Below are 20,321 nucleotides of genomic sequence, written 5' to 3'. Positions count from 1 at the left end.
ACACTTAAGTAAGGTCATTTCTGTCTTTGTAACTATGATTAGAACCTAATATAGATTAAGGGGGTCGACTGAATGGGTAACCCATCAGATTTTCAACAGACCCTTCTTCTTCTTCTTCTTCTTCTTCTTCTTCTTCTTCCTGTTCGGACTACTGTAGCAACAGTCGAAACATGGTATCAGAGCAATGCTCCTGACCTAAGTCAGTTGGTAAAGCAACTCAGCACTGTTCGTGACTCTTCACCTTCGTCTCTGATCAGTCGATGGAGAGAACTAGTTCGCCCTAGGTCAGAAACAATACAACTTTTCTCTCTGCTGCGCATAACCTTCTTCAACAAGGAAAGTGACTTCAGTAGTGAATGGTAGATTGATATTCTCAAAGGAAGGTCGGTTCTTTCTTCTTCTAGTGTTACTTATATTTCTGGGTAGAAACCCTACAAGAAGCTATTGTACTGAGTAGAACCTAGAGAACTAGGTTCATTGTTGCCCTAGGAAGGGCCGTGTGTGCAGTAGCCGAATGTGTAGGGCTGCTGTATGTTGTTGTGTAATGCCCTCTTGATACGGTATAAGGTAGAATGCAGTAAGTTGTTGTAGGGCAGTAGCCGAGTGGTATAAGGTAGAATGCAGTGACCTTGCCGAACTCCTTGTGGTTGTGTAATGCCCTCTTAAGTGTGTTAAATAAGTCTGAACTAGGTGCAGCAGATTTGGCTGTGTTGTGGTGCTTGAGTGGTTGTAAGAGGGCCTCTACTTGTGATTAGTGAATGGTAAACTAATGCTTATGTGGGACATAAGTGTGTGAAGTCAGCAGTAGTGTGAATAAGAACAAGTGTGTGAAGTCAGTAGTGGTGTTTAGAGGCTGCAATAGGGGCTGAAATATCAAACTGTGAACAACATCAATCAGCTTGTAACTGAGAAGTAAAGTTAAAGACAACCGTGAAAAGGCACAATGGCAGCAATAGGAGATGGCTACAATGATTAGAAACCTAGTGTAGTAATTTCTTTCGACTACCTAGGAGTACAAATGACCTCAATTAAGCTAAATGGGGAGAACTATGTTCCATGGGCTAAATCCGTGGAAGTTTTTCTCAAGGCAAAGAAGAAAGCAAAGCATGTTAGAGATGAGAAGCTACTGGTTGACTCCCCAGGGTTTGATGATTGGGAACAAGAAGATGCTCAAATCATGACTTGACTGTGGAATAGTATGGAACCCAAAATCAGTGCCAACTTCATGTTCCTTGATATAGCTAAGGATATATGGGAGCATGCTAAGAAGCTATATTCTGGACAAGATAACACAACAAGAGTATATCAGCTGTATCAGGAGTACTTTGATTTACAACAAGGAACCAAAACACTAGAAGAGTACTATGCCTGCATGAAGAATATAAGGAATGAACTCAATGTCTATCATCCCCTTACTCCAGATATTCAAGTTCAGCAACAACAAAGGGAGCAACTAGATGTTACAAGATTTTTAGTGGGGCTGAAGTCGGAATATGAACCAGTTAGAGCTCAAATATTGGGGGGCTCTACTCTTCCTACACTTGAGGAAGTGTTATCAAGACTTCGTAGAATCTCTTTGGGCCAGACAGAGAACCCCACACAGTATGATAGATCAACACTTGTGACAGCTAGAGGTGGTGGACATAGTACAAGAGGGGGAGGTCATTCCAGAGGGGGCCGTGGCAATCCCATGATTGGTAGGGGTGGCCGTGACTCAGGGGGAGGCCGTGGCAGAGGAAAAAATAACTCTACAAGGAAGTGTACTCATTGTGGTAGGGATGGACACAGTGAATTTCTGTTATGATCTACATGGCCCTTCCTCTAAATGGGCTAATCATGCTGTAGCAGGCGAGGTTACTATTAGTGATAGTAAACTGGCAGACCTAACTCCTTCCATATCTGCATCTACTTCTGGGAGGGAGATGGTGAGTGTTCCGCGTGATGAGTATGAGCGGTTCCTTCAAACTACTTCACAGCATACCACTGCCACATATGCCCAATCAGGTATCGCTTGCATGTCATCTAAAACTCCTTCCTGGATTATTGACTCTGGAGCCTCAGATCATATGACCGGGACTCCAGGTGTGTTCTCTTCTCTTGCTGAAACCTCCACACCACAAACTGTTACACTTGCCAATGGGTCCTCATCTCCCATCTGTGGTGTTGGTAATGTTGACTTGTCTTCTGTCCCTTTATCATTTGTTTTATACGTACCTAAGTTTCCATTCAATCTTATGTCTGTTAGTAAAATAACCAAAGCTCTTAACTGTTCTGTTACCTTCTTTCCTTCCACTTGTGTTTTTCAGGATCTCAAGACGGGGAAGAAGATTGGTGGGGGGCATGAAGTTGGTGGATTGTATTACCTTGACAGCGGTGGATCTTCAATTGCTCTTCAGACTTCCCTTACTCCTCTACAATGGCATTGCCGATTGGGACATCCATCTCTCAAGGTCCTCAAGATGTTGGTTCCATCATTGAGTCAGTTGTCAGTTTTACAATATGAGTCATGTTAGTTTGGTAAACACCGTCGTGTGTCCTTCAGTCCAAGAGTTGAGAGTTGTATGTTGAGTCATTTTTCTTTGGTTCACTCAGATGTTTGGGGTCCGATCAAAATAGAGTCTTATAATGGGTACAAGTATTTTGTCTCCTTTATTGATGATTGTTCAAGAATGACATGGATTTACTTAATGAAAGAAAGAAGTGAATTATTTTCCATTTTTCAAAAATTCCATGCTGAAATACGCACACAATTTGGTGTTCCAATCAAAGTTCTCCGTTCAGATAATGGTCGTGAATACTTTCTTACTGCATTTCAACAGTATTTAGAACAACATGGCATTATTCATCAGACCTCGTGTGCTTTCACCCCTCAACAAAATGGGGTGGCTGAATGGAAGAATCGTCATCTTCTTGAAATTGCTCGGTCTATGCTTCACCACATGCATGTTCCTAAACAGTTTTGGAGTGATGCTGTACTCACTGCATGTTTTCTCATTAATCGGATGCCCTCTTTTATTCTTCATGGTCGGTCCCCCTTCCTGGAATAGACAAGCTAGATGCACGCTCAATTAAATGTGTCTTCCTTGGCTACTCTCGGACTCAAAAAAGGGTACAAGTTTTACAATCCTATTGCCCGAAAGTGCTATGTCTGCCCTGATGTCACATTTTTTGAGTCTGTTCCCTTCTTCTCCAGTCATGAAGCATCCTTGTCCTCATCCTTACCTCCTCTTCCTCTTCTTGTCAGTGATTCAGTTCCAGAGGCTGTTGTTGGAGTAGACCCATCTCCTCATCCAGTGCAGGTCACCACTGAACGACCACCGATCCGACAAGTGTATACACGTCGAACGACACCGGCCCCTCCTCCAGCTTCTACCTCATCTGTGGATCCTCCCATGGCTCCTATTGCTGAACCTTCAGATCTTGACCTACCCATTGCCTTACGGAAAGGTAAACGTAGTTCCACACTCTATCCCATTTCCAATTTTGTTTCATTATCTCGTCTTTCTCTATCACATCACCAGTTTGCTTCACTTTTGTCTTCTATTTCCCTACCTAACAATGTTCAAGAAGCTCTTAGTTCACCTGGATGGCGGCGGGCAATGGAGGAGGAACTTTCTACTCTTCAACATACTCAAACGTGGGAACTTACTACTCTTCCACCTGGGAAGCATGCTGTGGGTTGTAAATGGGTGTATACTGTGAAATACTTGCCAGATGGTAGTGTGGAGCGTTTGAAGGCCAGACTTGTTGCTAAAGGTTACTCATAGGTGTATGGTGTGGACTATATGGAGACATTCTCACCGGTGGCTAAAATTGGTTCCGTTTGTGTCCTAATTTCCTTGGCAGTTATGTATGATTGGCCTCTCCTTCAACTTGACATAAAGAATGCCTTCCTTCATGGTGATCTAGTGGAGGAGGTATATATGGAGCAACCACCTGGGTTTGTTGCTCAGGGGGAGGGTGGTAAGGTGTGCAGACTGAAGAAAGCAATTTATGGGTTGAAGCAATCTCCACATGCTTGGTTTGGGAAATTCAGCGAAGTGGTGAAGAGTTTTGGAATGAAGCAATGCCAGGTTGATCACTCAGTGTTCAACTATGACTCAGAAGCTGGGAAGATTTTATTAGTGGTCTATGTGGATGATATTGTCATCACTGGTAGTGATAAATTGGGGATTGGCAAACTAAAGGTATTTCTGCAAAATCATTTTCAAACAAAGGACCTTGGAACATTAAAGTATTTCTTGGGAATAGAGGTTGCCAGGTCAAAACAAGGTGTGAATCTGTGCCAAAGGAAATATGTCTTTGATCTATTGGAAGAAACAGCACTGTTAGGTGCAAAACCGACTGAGACCCCTATGGAACCAAATGTTAAGTTGAGCAGTGATACAGGAGAAGTATTTGAAGATCCTGGAAGGTATAGACAACTAGTGGGAAAGCTGAACTATCTGACTATCACGAGACCCGACATCTCCTTTGCAGTCAGTGTGGTGAGCCAATTCATGCAGAACCCTCGCATACCTCACTGGGATGCAGTCCTTAGAATTGTGAGGTATCTGAAAGGTGCTCCAGGCCATGGGCTATTGTATAAACCAGGAGGAAAACTTGAAGTAGTTGGGTATACAGATGCAGACTGGGCAGGCTCAGTGAGTGATAGAAGATCTACTACAGGCTATTGCACATTTCTAGGAGGAAATCTTGTGACATGGAAGAGTAAAAAGCAGACGGTTGTAGCCAGAAGCAGTGCTGAAGCCGAATATAGGGCCATGGCTCACACTACCTGTGAATTAGTGTGGCTGAGGAATCTCCTACAAGAAATTGGGTTTCACTTGGATAAACCTATGGAATTGTACTGTGACAACCAAGCTGCACTACATATCTCATCCAATCCTATCTTTCATGAGAAAACAAAGCACATAGAGGTTGATTGCCATTTTGTGAGAGAGAAGGTTCTTGCCAGAGAGATAAATACAGAACATGTGGGCTCCAATGACCAGTGGGCAAATTTGTTTACAAAAGCTCCAAACTCAGGGAAAGTGAACTATCTATGTAACAAGCTAGGATTATATGACCTATATTCTCCAGCTTGAGGGGGAGTGTTAAGAGGTGCCGAATAGGGGTAGTTTAGTCTTCTTCTGTTTATTAAGTAACTTGCTTATGTGGCAGTGTTATTAGAGTTACTCTGCCCCACACTTAAGTAAGGTCATTTCTGTCTTTGTAACTATGATTAGAACCTAATATAGATTAAGGGGGTCGACTGAATGGGTAACCCATCAGATTTTCGACAGACCCTTCTTCTTCTTCTTCTTCTTCTTCTTCTTCTTCTTCTTCTCCTCTTCCTGTTCGGACTACTGTAGCAACAGTCGAAACAGTTATGTACTGACATACTATTAGAAAGATAAGTCAACCTCAATATATACTACAAACTCTAATATGTGCTCTTTTGGCGTATTTGTTTATTATCTTTTTTAATAAATGATGTATATGTATTGTAATGTATTGCCCATAAAAAAAAAGAAAGGAAGGACCAACCAAAAGGCTAAATGTAATTGTTGAAGGAAGATTGCACCAATATGATTGTCAATTTGGTGTGTCTAGACAATTGATGTATTTAGGAATTCATTGCCTTCTTGTCTCTTCACTAGAATTACCTTTATGGGTGGGTTGGGGAAGGGGGTGAGCCATGGGTTTAAGAGGGGGGATGAGGTCATTGAGGGTTTTATTGGATTATCAAATCCACAAAAAAATCCTTTTTCATATAGCTCTATAACCCACCTATGATACCCGGATACCTATACATGCCTAGTGTACCAATACCATATATCCTCAGTGGAGGAGATCCCTTGAAGATAGAAGCAAAAACTCTCTTGTTCGAAGAGATGAGAATTAAGGGGAAGGTAAGCCTGAAGGTAAGGGAAGCGAAAAAGGGTACAATACTGCTGGAAGGATTAGAAGTGATCGAGTGGCTAAGAGAGTTCATAGCTGGAGCCTGTTCAAAAGGCAAGCAGATAAACTGGCAGGATTTTAGTACATTAGAAGGGAGAAGATATGTTGTTGAATGTAAGAGGAATGGAAAGGGGTTCTTCATAGCTTTGGCTGAATTCTTTGGTATGGGGCAAAGGCAACTGGTCTGTCTACCAGCAGGAAAACAGAACCAAGGTTGGGGGGAAGTTGACTGGTTGCTCAAAGAATTCTTAGCTCAAAGTTAAGCAAATGAGAAAAAAGCCTCCATAAGGGAGGAGAAGGTATATCTCAGCAACAACAGGGTAGAACAAGGGCCACTGGTCATGGCAAAAACAAAAGGCCATTACAGAATGGTGGGAGGTTTAGAGAGAGAGGAGTGGGATAGTAAGCTTGTGATACAAGCCAAGGAAAAGGTTAATGATTGGAGGAGGGTAGCTGACTTACTGGCAACCAGGTTGAAGCTGAAGAGTGTCTTCATAGTAACCCCCTTCGATAACTGTAAAGCCATCCTAGATCCATTAAAGAATGATTTGGAAATATCAGCTATCAATGTTCTGGCTGAGTTTGGATCATTCACAGTCTTCAAATGGAATCCAACATCTAACTCCAAGGATTTTTTTGTCGAAGATGGTGTGGTGGTGCGTGTAATAGGCTTGCCATTCCATCTATGGAAATAAGAAATAGCAGAATCTATAGTTGTGTTGTGTGGAGGAATCTTGAAAGGTGCTTTCTGGGGAGATCTTTACTCAGTAGCAATCCTGCTAAGTGGTGTGAAGGCAGAAGACATTCCACGAAAGGTAGAGGTACGAACAGAGGGGAGCTTTGTCTCTGTATGGTTAGCTTCCTCCATTGAAGCAATGTTGTGGAAGGAGGCTCGTATGGTTGGAGGGGAGAAGGAGGAAGAAGAAGCACTATGTGGACTTGTGAGAGTGGTTAATTCAAATGGGAAGGGATGTTTCACTAAAAAGGGCCAACAAATTCTGGGAAGCCAAAAAGTTGTGGGGCAGTTGGATGGTCAAACCTGGAGAAAGCAAGAAAAATTTATGACAAATGGCAGATCATTTGCGCAGGTGGTGTCAGGGGAAACAAACAAAAATTCACTAGTTTCGAAAGGGAGAGGGTTGAACAAGCAACCTCAGACAGGGAAGGTCGCTGGTTCGACCATTAAATCAGGGGGGCGTGACCTTTTAAGTGGTCACGTGGGACGAAATGAAGGGCCCAATCGAGTGGATCCACTTGATGAAGGACCGGAGAAGGCATCTCAAATAAAGGCTGTAAAGGTGGGTTCCCATAGGCTTCAACCCAAGGCCCATTACAAGATAGATGGGCCGAGGGGTACTTTAAGTAAATACGTGTCTGGGAGGAGGGACGAGCTGATAGATGAAATTAAGCATCTATCTTCTTCTACCCCGAACCCCTCTCGTTCGAACAGTTCAGGCGCAAAAAAATCTCCAGATTCGCAGTCGCGGGGCTCTCTACAGTGGGTCCCATCCAACCTGGCGAATCGTCTCTCACCAGATAGGCGCAACCCGAGATACCTCAAGCCTAGTGATGAGAACAGAACAGAGATTGAAGACTAGTCGAGTGAACAAAACAACAATGACGATTCTAATAGAGACGAAACGCTAAGTTTGGGAAGTCTATCTCTGAAAAGCAATAATGATTTTTTTGAAACAGAAAGTTTGCATACAGAGCTGTTGTTTCTAGAGGAAGAGACTAAAGAGGCAGGTGGCGAGAAGGCTAGAAATGGTGAAGAAAATGGTTCTAAAGCTGTGAAAACTCCTCCTTCCTTCGTCGAGGGAGCTGACCCTGAGTCTAATGAACTACAGGATGTTGGTGGAGAGGGACAAGAATCGGCTGTGAGGATGGGTGCGGGTATTCCAGTGTCGGAAACACAGAGAAAGGTCTTCCAAGTGGGTAGGTCGTCAGGAAGTGATTCTTTCACCATGTCTACTTCACAACCTTGTCCAAAAAGGGGAAAGGCTTTAAAACCAGTTGTCGCCTGTCAGCAAGTCATTTCCAGTGATTCTAGTCCTACCCCCGTTCTATCAGGTATGGGTGTCAATTCTGTTTTAGGTATTGACTTGTTTGCTCTGCCTGTAACAGATATCCCGGCTTTCCATCCTGGAGGTTTTGATGCAAGAAAGAGGGTGATAATGGAAGGAGGAGAGAGGGTGTTGGAAGGAAGTAGTAAGGGGGAGGCGAACAGAATTTGGGAGTTGATCTGTACAATGATGGAGGAACAAAATAAAAAGGAAGGACTCAGAGAAAGATGTTGTAGCCAAAATAAGTGTGAGCAGGGTAAAATTCTTCCTCAAACATTGGCTGGAAAGGATGGAGAAAAGAAAGAGGATGATTGTTGTATTAGGATGGAGGGGGGGGGAGGAACAAATAAGAAAAAAAGATTTGAAGTGGAAAGGCTAATTTCAGACATTGAGGGGGATTTAGAATTCAGTGGTAGAGAGGATAGGAGGAAGGGCCTAAAATAAGGAGAATATGGCCTCTTATTGGGTTCTTTTGCTACTTTATCTCGATGAAAATTATTAGCTGGAATGTAAGAGGGTTAGGGAGTGCAAGGAAGAGAAGGGTGATCAAAGACCTACTTCGAAGGGAAAAACCTGATATTGTGCTGTTACAAGAATCCAAATTGATGGAATTAGATGGGAGATGGGTGAGGAGTTTTTGGAGGTCTAGAGGTTTAGGTTGGAGCTCGGCTCCTTAATGGGGAGCCTCGGGGGGGATTGTAACACTGTGGAGGGAGGATGTGGTGGAAGTAGTGGAAGAATTGATGGGCAGATTCTCAGTTTCCATTAAGTGCAAGAATGTAGAGAATGGGTGTGTATGGGTTTTAACCAATGTTTATGGCCCTAATTCCCATAGAGAGAGGAATGAGATGTGGGAGGAACTATATGCAATCAAGGGGCTATGGGATGGCCCTTGGTGCCTGGGCGGGGATTTTAACGTCATTAGATTCTCTGATGAAACCAGTAATCCCCAACAGGTAATCTCAACAAGCATGAGGAAATTTAATGGTTTTATTGAAGATTGTGATCTGAAGGAAATACCTCTGCTGCAAGCCAGTTACACTTGGTCCAACCTTCAGGAAACCCCTTTGTGCTCAAAGTTGGATAGATTCCTATTTAACCTTGCCTGAGAGAATAGTTTGGAAAACTTGGTTGCTAGGGTGTTACCCAGGGTCACCTCCGATCACTGTCCTATCCAAATAGGTACTGAGTCTTTTCCTATAGAACCCAAACCTTTTAGATTTGAAAATATGTGGCTTACCCATCCAGATTTTGTGAAAAAAATGAAGGAGTGGTGGGGTGAGGAGGAGAGGGGAGTAAGATGGAAGGGGATCAAGTTCCACAAGAAATTAAAAAGGTTGAGAGCTAAAATAAAAGACTGGAATAGAGATCGGTTTGGTAGAATTGGGGAGCAAAAATTGGGCCTAATCTCTCGAATAGAGAACTTGGATGTAAAGGAATCTCACAATGGGCTGACCGAGGAGGACAGAGTGTTAAGGAGACAATTAAAAAAGGATTTGGAAGAGGTGTTATTGAGGGAAGAAATCAGTTGGAGACAAAAATCTAGACACAAGTGGATTAAGGAAGGCGATGGGAACACTAGATTCTTCCATGATTTGGCAAATGGGAGACGAAGAAAGAATTTTGTGACCAAGCTAGAGATAGGAGAGGAGGTGTTTACCAACCAGGATGACATAGCCAGAAAATTTGTGGACCACTTCAAATTGATTTATAGAAGGCCTTTGAGAGAGAGGACAATCATGGAAAGGGTGGATTGGCCAAGAATTGATGGAGTGGCAAGGTGGCTGGAAAGGGATTTCGAGGAAGAAGAGATTAAGAAAGATGTCTTTATAATGGATAGATCAAAGGCTCCGGGTTCAGATGGCTTTACAATGGGTTTTTATCAAGACTGTTGGGAGGTGTTGAAAGAGGATCTAGCTGAAGTCTTTAAGGAATTTGCAAACAATCACACCATAAGCCCTGGAATTAATGCCACATTTTTGGCCTTGATACCTAAGAAGAATGATGCCAACCACCCAAAAGATTATAGGCCTATTAGTCTGGTGACAAGCATCTATAAAATTCTGGCTAAAGTGCTCTAATTGAGAATCAAAACAGTCCTCCCTACCATCATTAGTGAAACCCAGGGGGCTTTCATTCAAGGGCGACAAATAACAGATCAGATCTTAATTGCGAATGAGTGTGTGGAGGAAATGAAAAGGTCTAGTAAGAGAGGATTCATTTGTAAATTGGATCTTGAAAATGCCTATGATTTGGTGGACTGGAAGTTTTTATTGGAGGTTATGCAAAACTGTGGACTTGGGGACAAGTGGTGTAGTTGGATCTTTGGGTGTATCAGTACTTGTCACTACTCTATTCTGGTAAATGGTACGGTGAGAGACTTTTTTCCAGCTCGCAGGGGTGTCAGGCAAGGGGATCCACTTTCACCCTTCCTTTTTACCTTAGTAGCTGATGTGATTTGTAGGATCATTACTAAGGCTGACAGCGAAGATGTCGTTAGGGGTTGGAGAATAGGGAGACACCAAGTCCCCGTCACCCACCTTCAGTTTGCAGATGACCTAATGATTTTTTGTGAAGGAGGTGTTGAGCAAGAGCAAGAGAAGAGACGAGAGGAGAGAAGAGAGGGAGAGAGGAGAGGAGAGCCGAGAGGACTGAAAGCCCCTTCAGAACTTAGGGGGCGAAAGAATGATATATTATTATTTATACTAGTACAGCCAAACAATATAAACAGAGGAGAAATTACAACAGTACCCTTATGGTACTAAACCTGAATACATAAACAACTGACAACACTCCCCCTCAAGTTGGAGCATAGATATCAATCATGCCCAACTTGTCACAAAGATCATGATGTCTGGAATGGTTTAAACCCTTTGTAAAGATGTTTGCAAGCTGGTTCTCAGAAGTGACATAGGGGGTACACACTTCGCCTGTGATAACTTTCTCTCTGATAAAATGCTTGTCAACTTCGATGTGCTTTGTTCTATCATGTAGCACCGGATTGGCAGCAATGCTTATAGTTGCTTTGTTATCACAAAATAGAGTTATAGGTTTGGTCACTGGGAAACCCAACTCCCCCAACAAATTCTTTATCCACATGCCTTCAGCAACCCCGTGGGCCATAGCACGATATTCAGCTTCAGCACTGGATCTAGCTACCACACTTTGCTTTTTACTCCTCCATGTAACAAGGTTCCCTCCTATAAAGGTGCAGTAGCCACTGGTAGACTTTCTGTCACTTTGGGATCCAACCCAATCTGCATCTGTATAAACTTCAACTTTCAAATGTCCGTGCTTTTGAAACAACAAACCAGTACCCGGATACTTCTTCAAATATCGGAGGATTCTCTCTGCTGCTTCAAGATGAGAAGACCTAGGAGCATGCATGAATTGATTGAGGACACCAACAGCATATGCAATGTCCGGGCGAGTCATAGAAAGGTATAACAATCTCCCTACAAGCCTCTGAAACTGTTTCACATCCTTGAGTGATTCACCACAGTTGTCACCTAATTTATGGTTGGGGTCAATGGGAGAGTCAACTGGCTTCACCCCCATCTTTCCAATGTCCTAAAATAAATCTAGGACGCATTTCCTTTGAGAAATGAAGATACCCTTCTTTGATCGGGCAACTTCAATTCCAAGGAAGTATATGGCAGGTCCTAGATCCTTCACTTCAAACTGAGTGGGAAGAAAAAGTTTCAATTTCTGAATTTCATCCTCCCAATCACCAGTAACAATTATGTCATCCACATATACAATTCGAGCAACAATTTTACCTTCTTTTTTCACGTACAGTGTGTGATCTGATTGACATTGCATGTATCATTTCTGCTGAACTGCCACATGGAATCTACTGAACCAAGCTCTTGGTGATTGTTTCAGCCCGTATAAGGACTTCTTCAACTTGCACACTTTCTGTTCATTGCCTTGGGCTAGAAACATAGGAGGTTGAATCATGTACACTTCCTCTTCAAGGTCACCATTCAAGAATGCATTCTTGATGTCCAGCTGGTGTAAAACCCAATCCAGATTGGTCGCAAGAGAGAAAAGGACTCTAATGGAATTCATCTTGGCAACGGGGGCAAAAGTTTCTGCATAATCAACTCCATACACTTGAGTAAATCCCTTTGCCACTAAGCGAGCTTTATACCTTTCCACTGTTCCATCAGCCTTATGCTTGACTGTGAACACCCATTTACATCCAACTGGAATCTTTCCCTTAGGAAGATCAACAAGTTCCCATGTGCCATTTTTGTGAAGGGCATTAACTTATTCCCTTATGGCATTTGTCCATTCAGGAACTGAAAGAGCTTCTGCCACATTCTTAGGGATAAGGACACTGTCAATAGAGGTAAGGAAGGCACGAAATGATGATGAAATGTTCTCATAGGAGACAAAGTTGGAAATGGGATGTTTAGTGGTGCACAATCTAACACCCTTCCTGTGAGCAATAGGACGGTCAAGATCATTAGCAATAGAGGAATCATTTTCAATAGATTCAAGGACATCATTGGGAGCCAAAATACCTGAGTGAGTATGATCCTCCCTCGAGGAGTTTGGTGGCACTGGAGGTACAACTTCCGGATTCTCTACAGCTCTTGGATTTGGCTGGCCTTTGCAACGACGAGAAAAAACACGAAAAGGTGGAGGGTCAGGGAGAGAGGGAAGCTGAACCAGTTTCTCATGTCTATACTCCCCCTGAGGAGAAACAAGATAGAAAGGTTCATCTTCAAAGAAAGAAACATCCATGGAGACATAGAATTTACGAAAAACAGGATCAAAAACACGGTATCCCTTTTGATTGAAGGAGTAACCAAGAAATATGCAAGGTATAGCACGAGAGTCCAATTTCCCACGGGTGGGAGACAGACTTTGGACAAAACACCGACAACCAAAGACACGAGGAGGAATAGAAAGAAGGGGAGCCTTAGGAAAGAGAAGTTGATGTGGGGCTTTGTACTCTAACCGGCGAGAGGGCATACGGTTTATAAGGTAAGTGGAACAAAGAACAGCTTCAAGCCGAAACCGTTTGGGAACATTCATATGAAGTAGTAAACCTCGAGCCACTTCAAGGAGATGTTGGTTCTTCTGTTCGGCCACACCATTTTGTTGTGGTGTGCGGGCACAAGAGCTACGGTGAAGGGAACCATGCGAAGCAAAAAATTCCGTGAGGTCACTATGAAAAAATTCTTTTGCATTATCTGATTGGAAAATTTGGATTTCAGTTTGAAATTGAGTGAAGACCATTCGCTGGAAATCTTGAATGATTTTTGGTACTTCTTCCCTGGTTCGCATCGGGTATACCCACGTAAATCTAGAATAATCATCAATGAGGGTAATGAAATACTTGTAGCCACTCTCAGATGGTAAAGTAAAAGGGCCCCACACATCAGAATGAACAATGTGAAATGGAGATTCAGATTTACTATTTCTTTGAAGAAAATGAGTTCTACAATGCTTACTCAACTGACACGTTTGACAAGAAAAATCAGAGACAGACATTGACTTAAACAGTTCTGGGAATACAACTTTCAAAGACTTAAAAGACAAATGACCAAGACGACAATGCCATAAATAGACTTTTTTCTTATAGGACTGACTCATAGACTCTGTAACATGAAGACCAACCTTATTTTCTAGCATGTAAAGTCCATCAGCCATACGACCCTTACCAATCGTCCTCCCCGAGGCCAGATCCTGAATCACACAATGAGAAGGGAAAAAAGTCACTGAACAATTCAAGGAATTAGTAACACTACTAACATAGAACAAATTAATGGGAAATTTTGGAACATGAAGAACATCAGAAAGGGTAAGGCCAAGAGGAAGAGAGAGAGTTCCTTGACCAGTTATGGAAGAGTATGATCCATCGGCTAGTCTCATCTTGTCTCTTCCAGAAAGAGGATGATAAGTTTGAAAGTAAGAGGACGTACCAGTCATATGTTTTGATGCTCCAAAATCAATGATCCATGGAGAGTCATGGGTGCGAGAAGCAACATGGAAAGCAGTGGCAGGGTTACCTGACGTAGATGCAAATGAGGTTGAGGGAGGAGTATCCATCTGACGAATTGTTCTACCATAGATCTCTAAATGGTCACGGAAGGAATTCATAATGTCTTTCCTCGGGTCAGGTCTAGTGAGATGTGTCTGAGTCACCGTAGAAATGGGGGGCTGATGCTCTCGAGTAGCCATGTTGGCCATGTGATGTTTCTTTGTATTTTGCTGTCCATACTTCTTATTCACCTCTGAACCTTGCTTCTTAGTCAGATCTTGAGCCCATTTTGGTTTCCCATGAAGATCCCAACAGGTATCTTTGGTGTGTCGGGGTTTCTGGCAATGAGTGCACCACAATTTTTCCTTATCTTCTGTTTTTTTTTTGGAGATCTCCTTTCCGGGAAGAAGATCCCACACCAGTAGATACACCCACTTTTGCAACTAACACAACAATATCCTCACCAGGGCTGTTCATCAAATTTCTCCTGCTTTCTTCAGATTGTACGAGAGCGTAGACTTCCTGAACAGAAGGGAGATCCTTAGAGCTGAGAATTTGAACTCTGATAGATTCATACATAGAGTTCAGACCATGTAGCCATGTGATGTTTCTTTGTATTTTGCTGTCCGTACTTCTTATTCACCTCTGAACCTTGCTTCTTAGTCAGATCTTGAGCCCATTTTGGTTTCCCATGAAGATCCCAACAGGTATCTTTGGTGTGTCGGGGTTTCTGGCAATGAGTGCACCACAATTTTTCCTTATCTTCTGTTTTTTTTTTTGGAGATCTCCTTTCCGGGAAGAAGATCCCACACCAGTAGATACACCCACTTTTGCAACTAACACAACAATATCCTCACCAGGGCTGTTCATCAAATTTCTCCTGCTTTCTTCAGATTGTACGAGAGCGTAGACTTCCTGAACAGAAGGGAGATCCTTAGAGCTGAGAATTTGAACTCTGATAGATTCATACATAGAGTTCAGACCATGTAAGAATGCAAACACCCTTTGCTGGGAGACAAGCTGTTTGTACTTCTTAGCATCATCATCACACTTCCAATCCACACTCTGGTAGTGATCCAACTCCTTCTAAGCAGATGTTAAGTCAAAGTAATAGACCGATAAACACCTCTCCCCCTGTCTACAAGTAGAAGATGCTGCATGCAGTTGATAAATTTTGGCATAGTGTCGCAATTCTGAATATGTAGACTTTGCTTGTTCCCAGATTTCATTCGCAGTTTCAGCCCACATGAAATTCTTCCTGATTTGAAGTTGCATGGAAACCAAGAGCCAGGACATAACAATACTGTTCTCCTGATTCCATCTATCATATTCAGCACTCCCGGAGGATGGTTCTTTTATCCTCCCATTAATATAGCCTATCTTCCCCCTTGCAGTGATGTATAACTTGATCCCTCTTGACCACTCTAGGTAATTTAAACCATCAAGAGGGACAACTGCCTCAGGAAAGGATAGGTCACCCCCACCCATTCCATTCAGCATTGAGGAAACTCCAGATGTGGTTGAATCTTCACTACTCATGATTTCTGGTTTAAGAAAAAAAAAAAACCAAAGGGGTACTTCCGTACAAGGCTATTATAGAAACAGGTCCTTCTGACCTACGGTTTCACTGGGAGCAAAGACTGAACACTGCTGTTGCAGTACTGGAACAGGTCTGTATAACCTACGGTCTTGTAGGAATCCAAAAAACAACACTGCAGTTGCAGTACATAACCAGGTTTGTACGACCTACACTTGTACAGAGATCATATGACCCCCCAACAGAATGGAAAATACAAGGTGAAGTTCACCACACCCCTAATCGGTAGGCTTGGTAGCCGAACAGTCAATGACTGAGATCAATACAATATCTGCTTTAGGACATCAACAGTCCATCGAAGGAGTAAAGAAATACAAAAAAAAAAAAATTGTCGCATACAGCTGCTTTGTTAAAGAAATACTGTCCATCAATAGTCCATCAATCAGCTGAACAGTCAATCAATAAACAATCAATCTGTAGGACAGCCGAACAGTAAATGAACAGTACCTCTTTTTAACTTTAGATGATAGCCTCTCTGTAAACCAGAACTCCCTCTACGAACCTCAGATGATAGCCTCTCTACAGTCGAACAGACAATGAATACAACTTCTGGGCTGGAAGATGAAAAGTCTCTATAACTTCTGGGTCGAACTGAATACAATTGATTAGCAGTTCGATGGATACAGCTCTGGGAGATGAAAAGACTATCTGCTCGACATTGAACAACAGGTTTGCTTGACACCACCCTTCAGGCCTGGACGACTTGCTCTGATACCATGTTGAGCAAGAGCAAGAGCAAGAGAAGAGACGAGAGGAGAGAAGAGAGGGAGAAAGGAGAGGAGAGCCGAGAGGACTGAAAGCCCCTTCAGAACTTGGGGGGCGAAAGAATGATATATTATTATTTATACTAGTACAACCGAACAATATAAACAAAGGAGAAATTACAACAGTACCCTTATGGTACTAAACCTGAATACATAAACAACTGACAACAGGAGGTATTAGTGAAAAGGTAGCAAACCTAAAGGAGATAATAAAAGGATTTGAAAGTGTCTCTAATTTGAGAATAAATTTAGAAAAGAGTTGCATAGCGGGTATAAATTTGGAGGTAGGGGAGGTCGAGGCTATTGCAGAGTGTCTTGAGTGTTCCACCTCTGCTTGGCCTATGTCATATTTAGGGCTTCCTTTAGGGGCAAATCCTAGGGAGAGTAGATTTTGGACCCTAGTGATAGAAAAGTTTGAGAAGAGATTAGCGTCATGGAAGAGGAACTATATCTCTTTAGGAGGGAGAATTACCCTAATAAGAGCTACCTTGGCTAACTCACCTACCTATTATTTGTTTGTCTTTAGGATACCAGTTAGGGAAGCCAGGAAACTGGAGAAGTTGATGAGAGACTTCCTATGGGAGCCAGGACAAGAAAAAAAGGATCACTTGGTTAATTGGGAAATTGTGTGCAGAAGTAAAGAAGAGGGGGGCTTGGGAATTGGGAGGGTAATTAGAAAGAATCAAGCTCTGTTAGGGAAATGGTTGTGGAGATGGCCTTTGGAAAGAGAGAGATTGTGGCATGAGGTGGTGGGAAGCATTCATGGGAGGTCAGAGAACGGTTGGGATGCTGGTGTGTCGAGGCAAGCTAACCTAGCAGCACCGTGGAAGGCTATTCACAACACCCTTTGTCATTTCCTCAATTTTATCAGGTATGAAGTTTGTTCTGGCAACTCTGTTCTTTTTTGGGAGGATATTTGGGTAGGAGACTCACCATTAAAGGACTTGTTCCCTTCGCTTTTTTCTATTTCTTTGTACAAAAAAGAGGTGGTCTCAAAATTTGTTTCACCTTTGGGAACACCCTTAGATCCTACTTGGGATTTTGGGTTTCGTAGAGGATGCTGAAATCGAGTCTCTTTCTATTTTGCTTGGTTGTTACCATCTACTAGTATCTTGTCCCTTTTCTGCAGACCTTTGGGCTTGGCCACTTTCGTTGTTTGGGGGTAGTTGGAGTCTACTAGCAGAAGTTCACATGCTCTTCAACCATTCTACCTTTTGTTGGCCTACAAAAATAGGGAGAATTATGTGGAGATGTGCTCGTGCTACTTTGACTTGGACTCTTTGGGAAGAAAGGAATCTCAGAATTTTTCAAGACAAGGAAAGGAACAGCCAAGATTTGAAAGACTGTGTGTTTAACAGGGCAATACATTGGCTGAAGACCTTGGAAATCTTCCATCAATTTTCCTGTAATGACCTTTGGAGAAATTGGTCAGCAGTAGCAAGGTGCTCATCTTTAAAGGACAAATCAATTACAAGTTGGTCTCCTCCACCCGAAGGCTCAATAAAGTTGAACTTTGATGGAAGCAGCATGGGTAATCTAGGATTATCCGGAGTGGGGGGTGCTTTGAGAAATGAGAAGGGAGAGATTTTGTTGCTCTACTCAGGTCCCTTGGGAATTGGGAACTTCATCAGGGCAGAACTCTTAGCTGCTGTACAAGGGGTGCAATTTGCAAACGAGCTGGGGGTACAACACCTAATAATCGAGGGGGATTCCAAAGTGGTGGTGGGTTGGTTAAAAAATTCTGAAGAGGCTATGTGGCGATACAAGAATGAAATGAAGAAATTTAGTTGGTTGACAAGGAATATGTTGGTCACTGTACAGTGGGTGGGGAGATCAGCAAATACTTTGTCAGATGTGTTAGCTAAGCAAGGGGTAAATAGGGAAGAATTATTTTGGGCTCGTTGGGTTGATGTATGAATTCACTCTAAAGTTGCTTCTGAATCAATAAACTTATTATTATTCATAAAAAAAAATTATATATATCTGTACATGTTAGAGGTTTAATTAAATTTAGCAAGACATAAAGTCTTGTGAAATGACATTTAGTCTAAAAAGTTAGATATAAATGCATGATATAAGCATTACATGAGGTACCTGTACCTGTAGTCTGTATTCCTTGTCCAGGATTTTAGAAAATGGATTCATATCCCCGTTTCCTGGAGTCCGGCTTTGGTCAGGGGAAAGCCCGTTAACAGGCTTTACAGCCTTACGTTGGGAATATCTTTGTACTTATGTGATTTATTTCATGGGAGATATTCCCAATGCAAGGTTGCAAGGGGCTGCTCGAACTGTGAGCACCAACTTGCCCTGACAGAAGCCGAACTCCATTTCCTGTATCTGTATCTGTGTCCATATCAATATGGACCATATCTGGACATCATAGATACCTATTCATCTAAACCTTTTGTTTAGTTTAATACATATCATACACAGATACTCATTCGTGCTCAACTCAGCCTTAATCCCAATTATTTGAGGTTGGCTAAAGTCTTTCTGAAAAGAGGATATATGCTTCTGTACAAACATGCATTTTCTTTTTTACATGATTTCTCAAATTCACAATCTCATCACCCTACCCTGTTGTTTGGGCAATTTTGGGAAGAAGAATTATGTGGCTTCCAGCTTCTAACCTGTAGGGTGTGAACTTATTCACAGTTCCTGCCTTTTAATAAAAGGGCAGCTGGCAGCCCAGTGTGTGAGACTCCTGCCAAGGTGGGGTCTGGGGAAGGATAGATTGCGCAGACCTACGCCTGCACATACAGAGAGGTTATTTCCAAGATTTGAACCCTGGTATCCAGGTCGCAATGGAACAACCCAACTGTTGCACCAGGGCCCACCCTCATTTCCTGCCTTCTAAATACCACCCCAAAATACTGTCAACGGAATTTATTTAGACAGTTTATGAACAAGATACCCAGACTCTGAAACTATATTTTTCAAAACTAAATGTGGATCTGCACCAGCAGTTTTAGATGGATTAATTGATTTTTAGCCACAGAAGTAAAACTTAAACTTCCTGCCTATATGGCGTGTTTTGTAATTTTTGACTGGTTGTATAATATAGATCTGTATATGGTGAGAAAGCTATGGAGTTACCAGAAAGGACAAATGAGATGGCAGGAGTATATGCAATGCAGTGTGTTGAGCTAGCAAAGGAACTTGGTCTTCCCGCCATCAACTTATGGTCCAAGATGCAGGAGACAGAGGGGTGGCAGAAAAAATTTCTGAGGTTTGTGAGATAGAAAGCTTTTCCACTCTCTCATGTATGGTATTAGGGTTCTAATTTTCAGAAATAATTTACTTGGCTATAGTTGGTTTTTTTATTTGTTTATTACGAGGAAACTACCTAGTTATTGATCTGCTGTTTATTTGTTATTAATCAGTGATGGGTTACATCTGACTGGAAGAGGCAATGCTGTTGTGCACCGAGAAGTGGTTAAAGTGTTCAATGATGCTTGGCTCTGTGCTTCAGAAATGCCATATGATTTCCCTCAGCATTCTGCAATTGACTGGAGGGACCCTGGAAAGGCTTTCCAACAGCAATGTTCATAATACCATGGTTGTATTTTCTTTACCATGGTCATTTAGAAGTGATTCTGGTGATTGTGCTCTTAAGTTGTCATCTTTGGATTCTAGTGCATACATTATAGAAGGTTTCTTAGATATGAACATATGCTTCCATTCAGAATAAGTTTGGATGAGTTTTGTTCAAAATACTGAAATACCCTGTAATTGCTCAGACTTTAGTAAAATGGCTCAAAATTACTGGTGAGAGAATGTAGTTGATGATAGACTTTGAAGGCCCTAATATAATGCATATATTATTACAGTTTTTTAGGTTATAGTGGAATAGTTAGCTAAAGTTGGTGATAAGTTGATAATAAAAAAAATTAATCAAGATGTCAACCCAAAGTAGAATATTTCTTCCACCAAATTTTGAATGCTAGAATTATGAATTC

At 42.1% G+C, this 20,321-nt stretch overlaps 1 protein-coding gene across 1 annotated transcript in view; it reads left to right on the top strand.

The window, feature by feature from the left end:
* The window catches only part of LOC148853868 (GDSL esterase/lipase At5g62930-like), a 42,066-nt gene extending 21,932 nt beyond the window's left edge, over positions 1–20,134 (top strand). The window contains exons 5-6 of the mRNA XM_088941465.1: positions 19,427–19,591; positions 19,746–20,134. Coding sequence (XP_088797591.1) covers positions 19,427–19,591; positions 19,746–19,914 — 334 coding nt within the window. The 3' untranslated portion in view covers positions 19,915–20,134. The remainder of the gene's footprint in view (positions 1–19,426; positions 19,592–19,745) is intronic.
* Positions 20,135–20,321: the final 187 nt, after the last annotated feature.

Source organism: Nelumbo lutea, chromosome 4 (assembly GCF_056320005.1).
Source record: "Nelumbo lutea isolate HS-2025 chromosome 4, American lotus-T2T, whole genome shotgun sequence".
NCBI lineage: Eukaryota > Viridiplantae > Streptophyta > Magnoliopsida > Proteales > Nelumbonaceae > Nelumbo > Nelumbo lutea.
The sequence above is the reverse complement of the archived record's forward strand: the minus strand, read 5'-3'. Positions and strand labels throughout refer to the sequence as shown.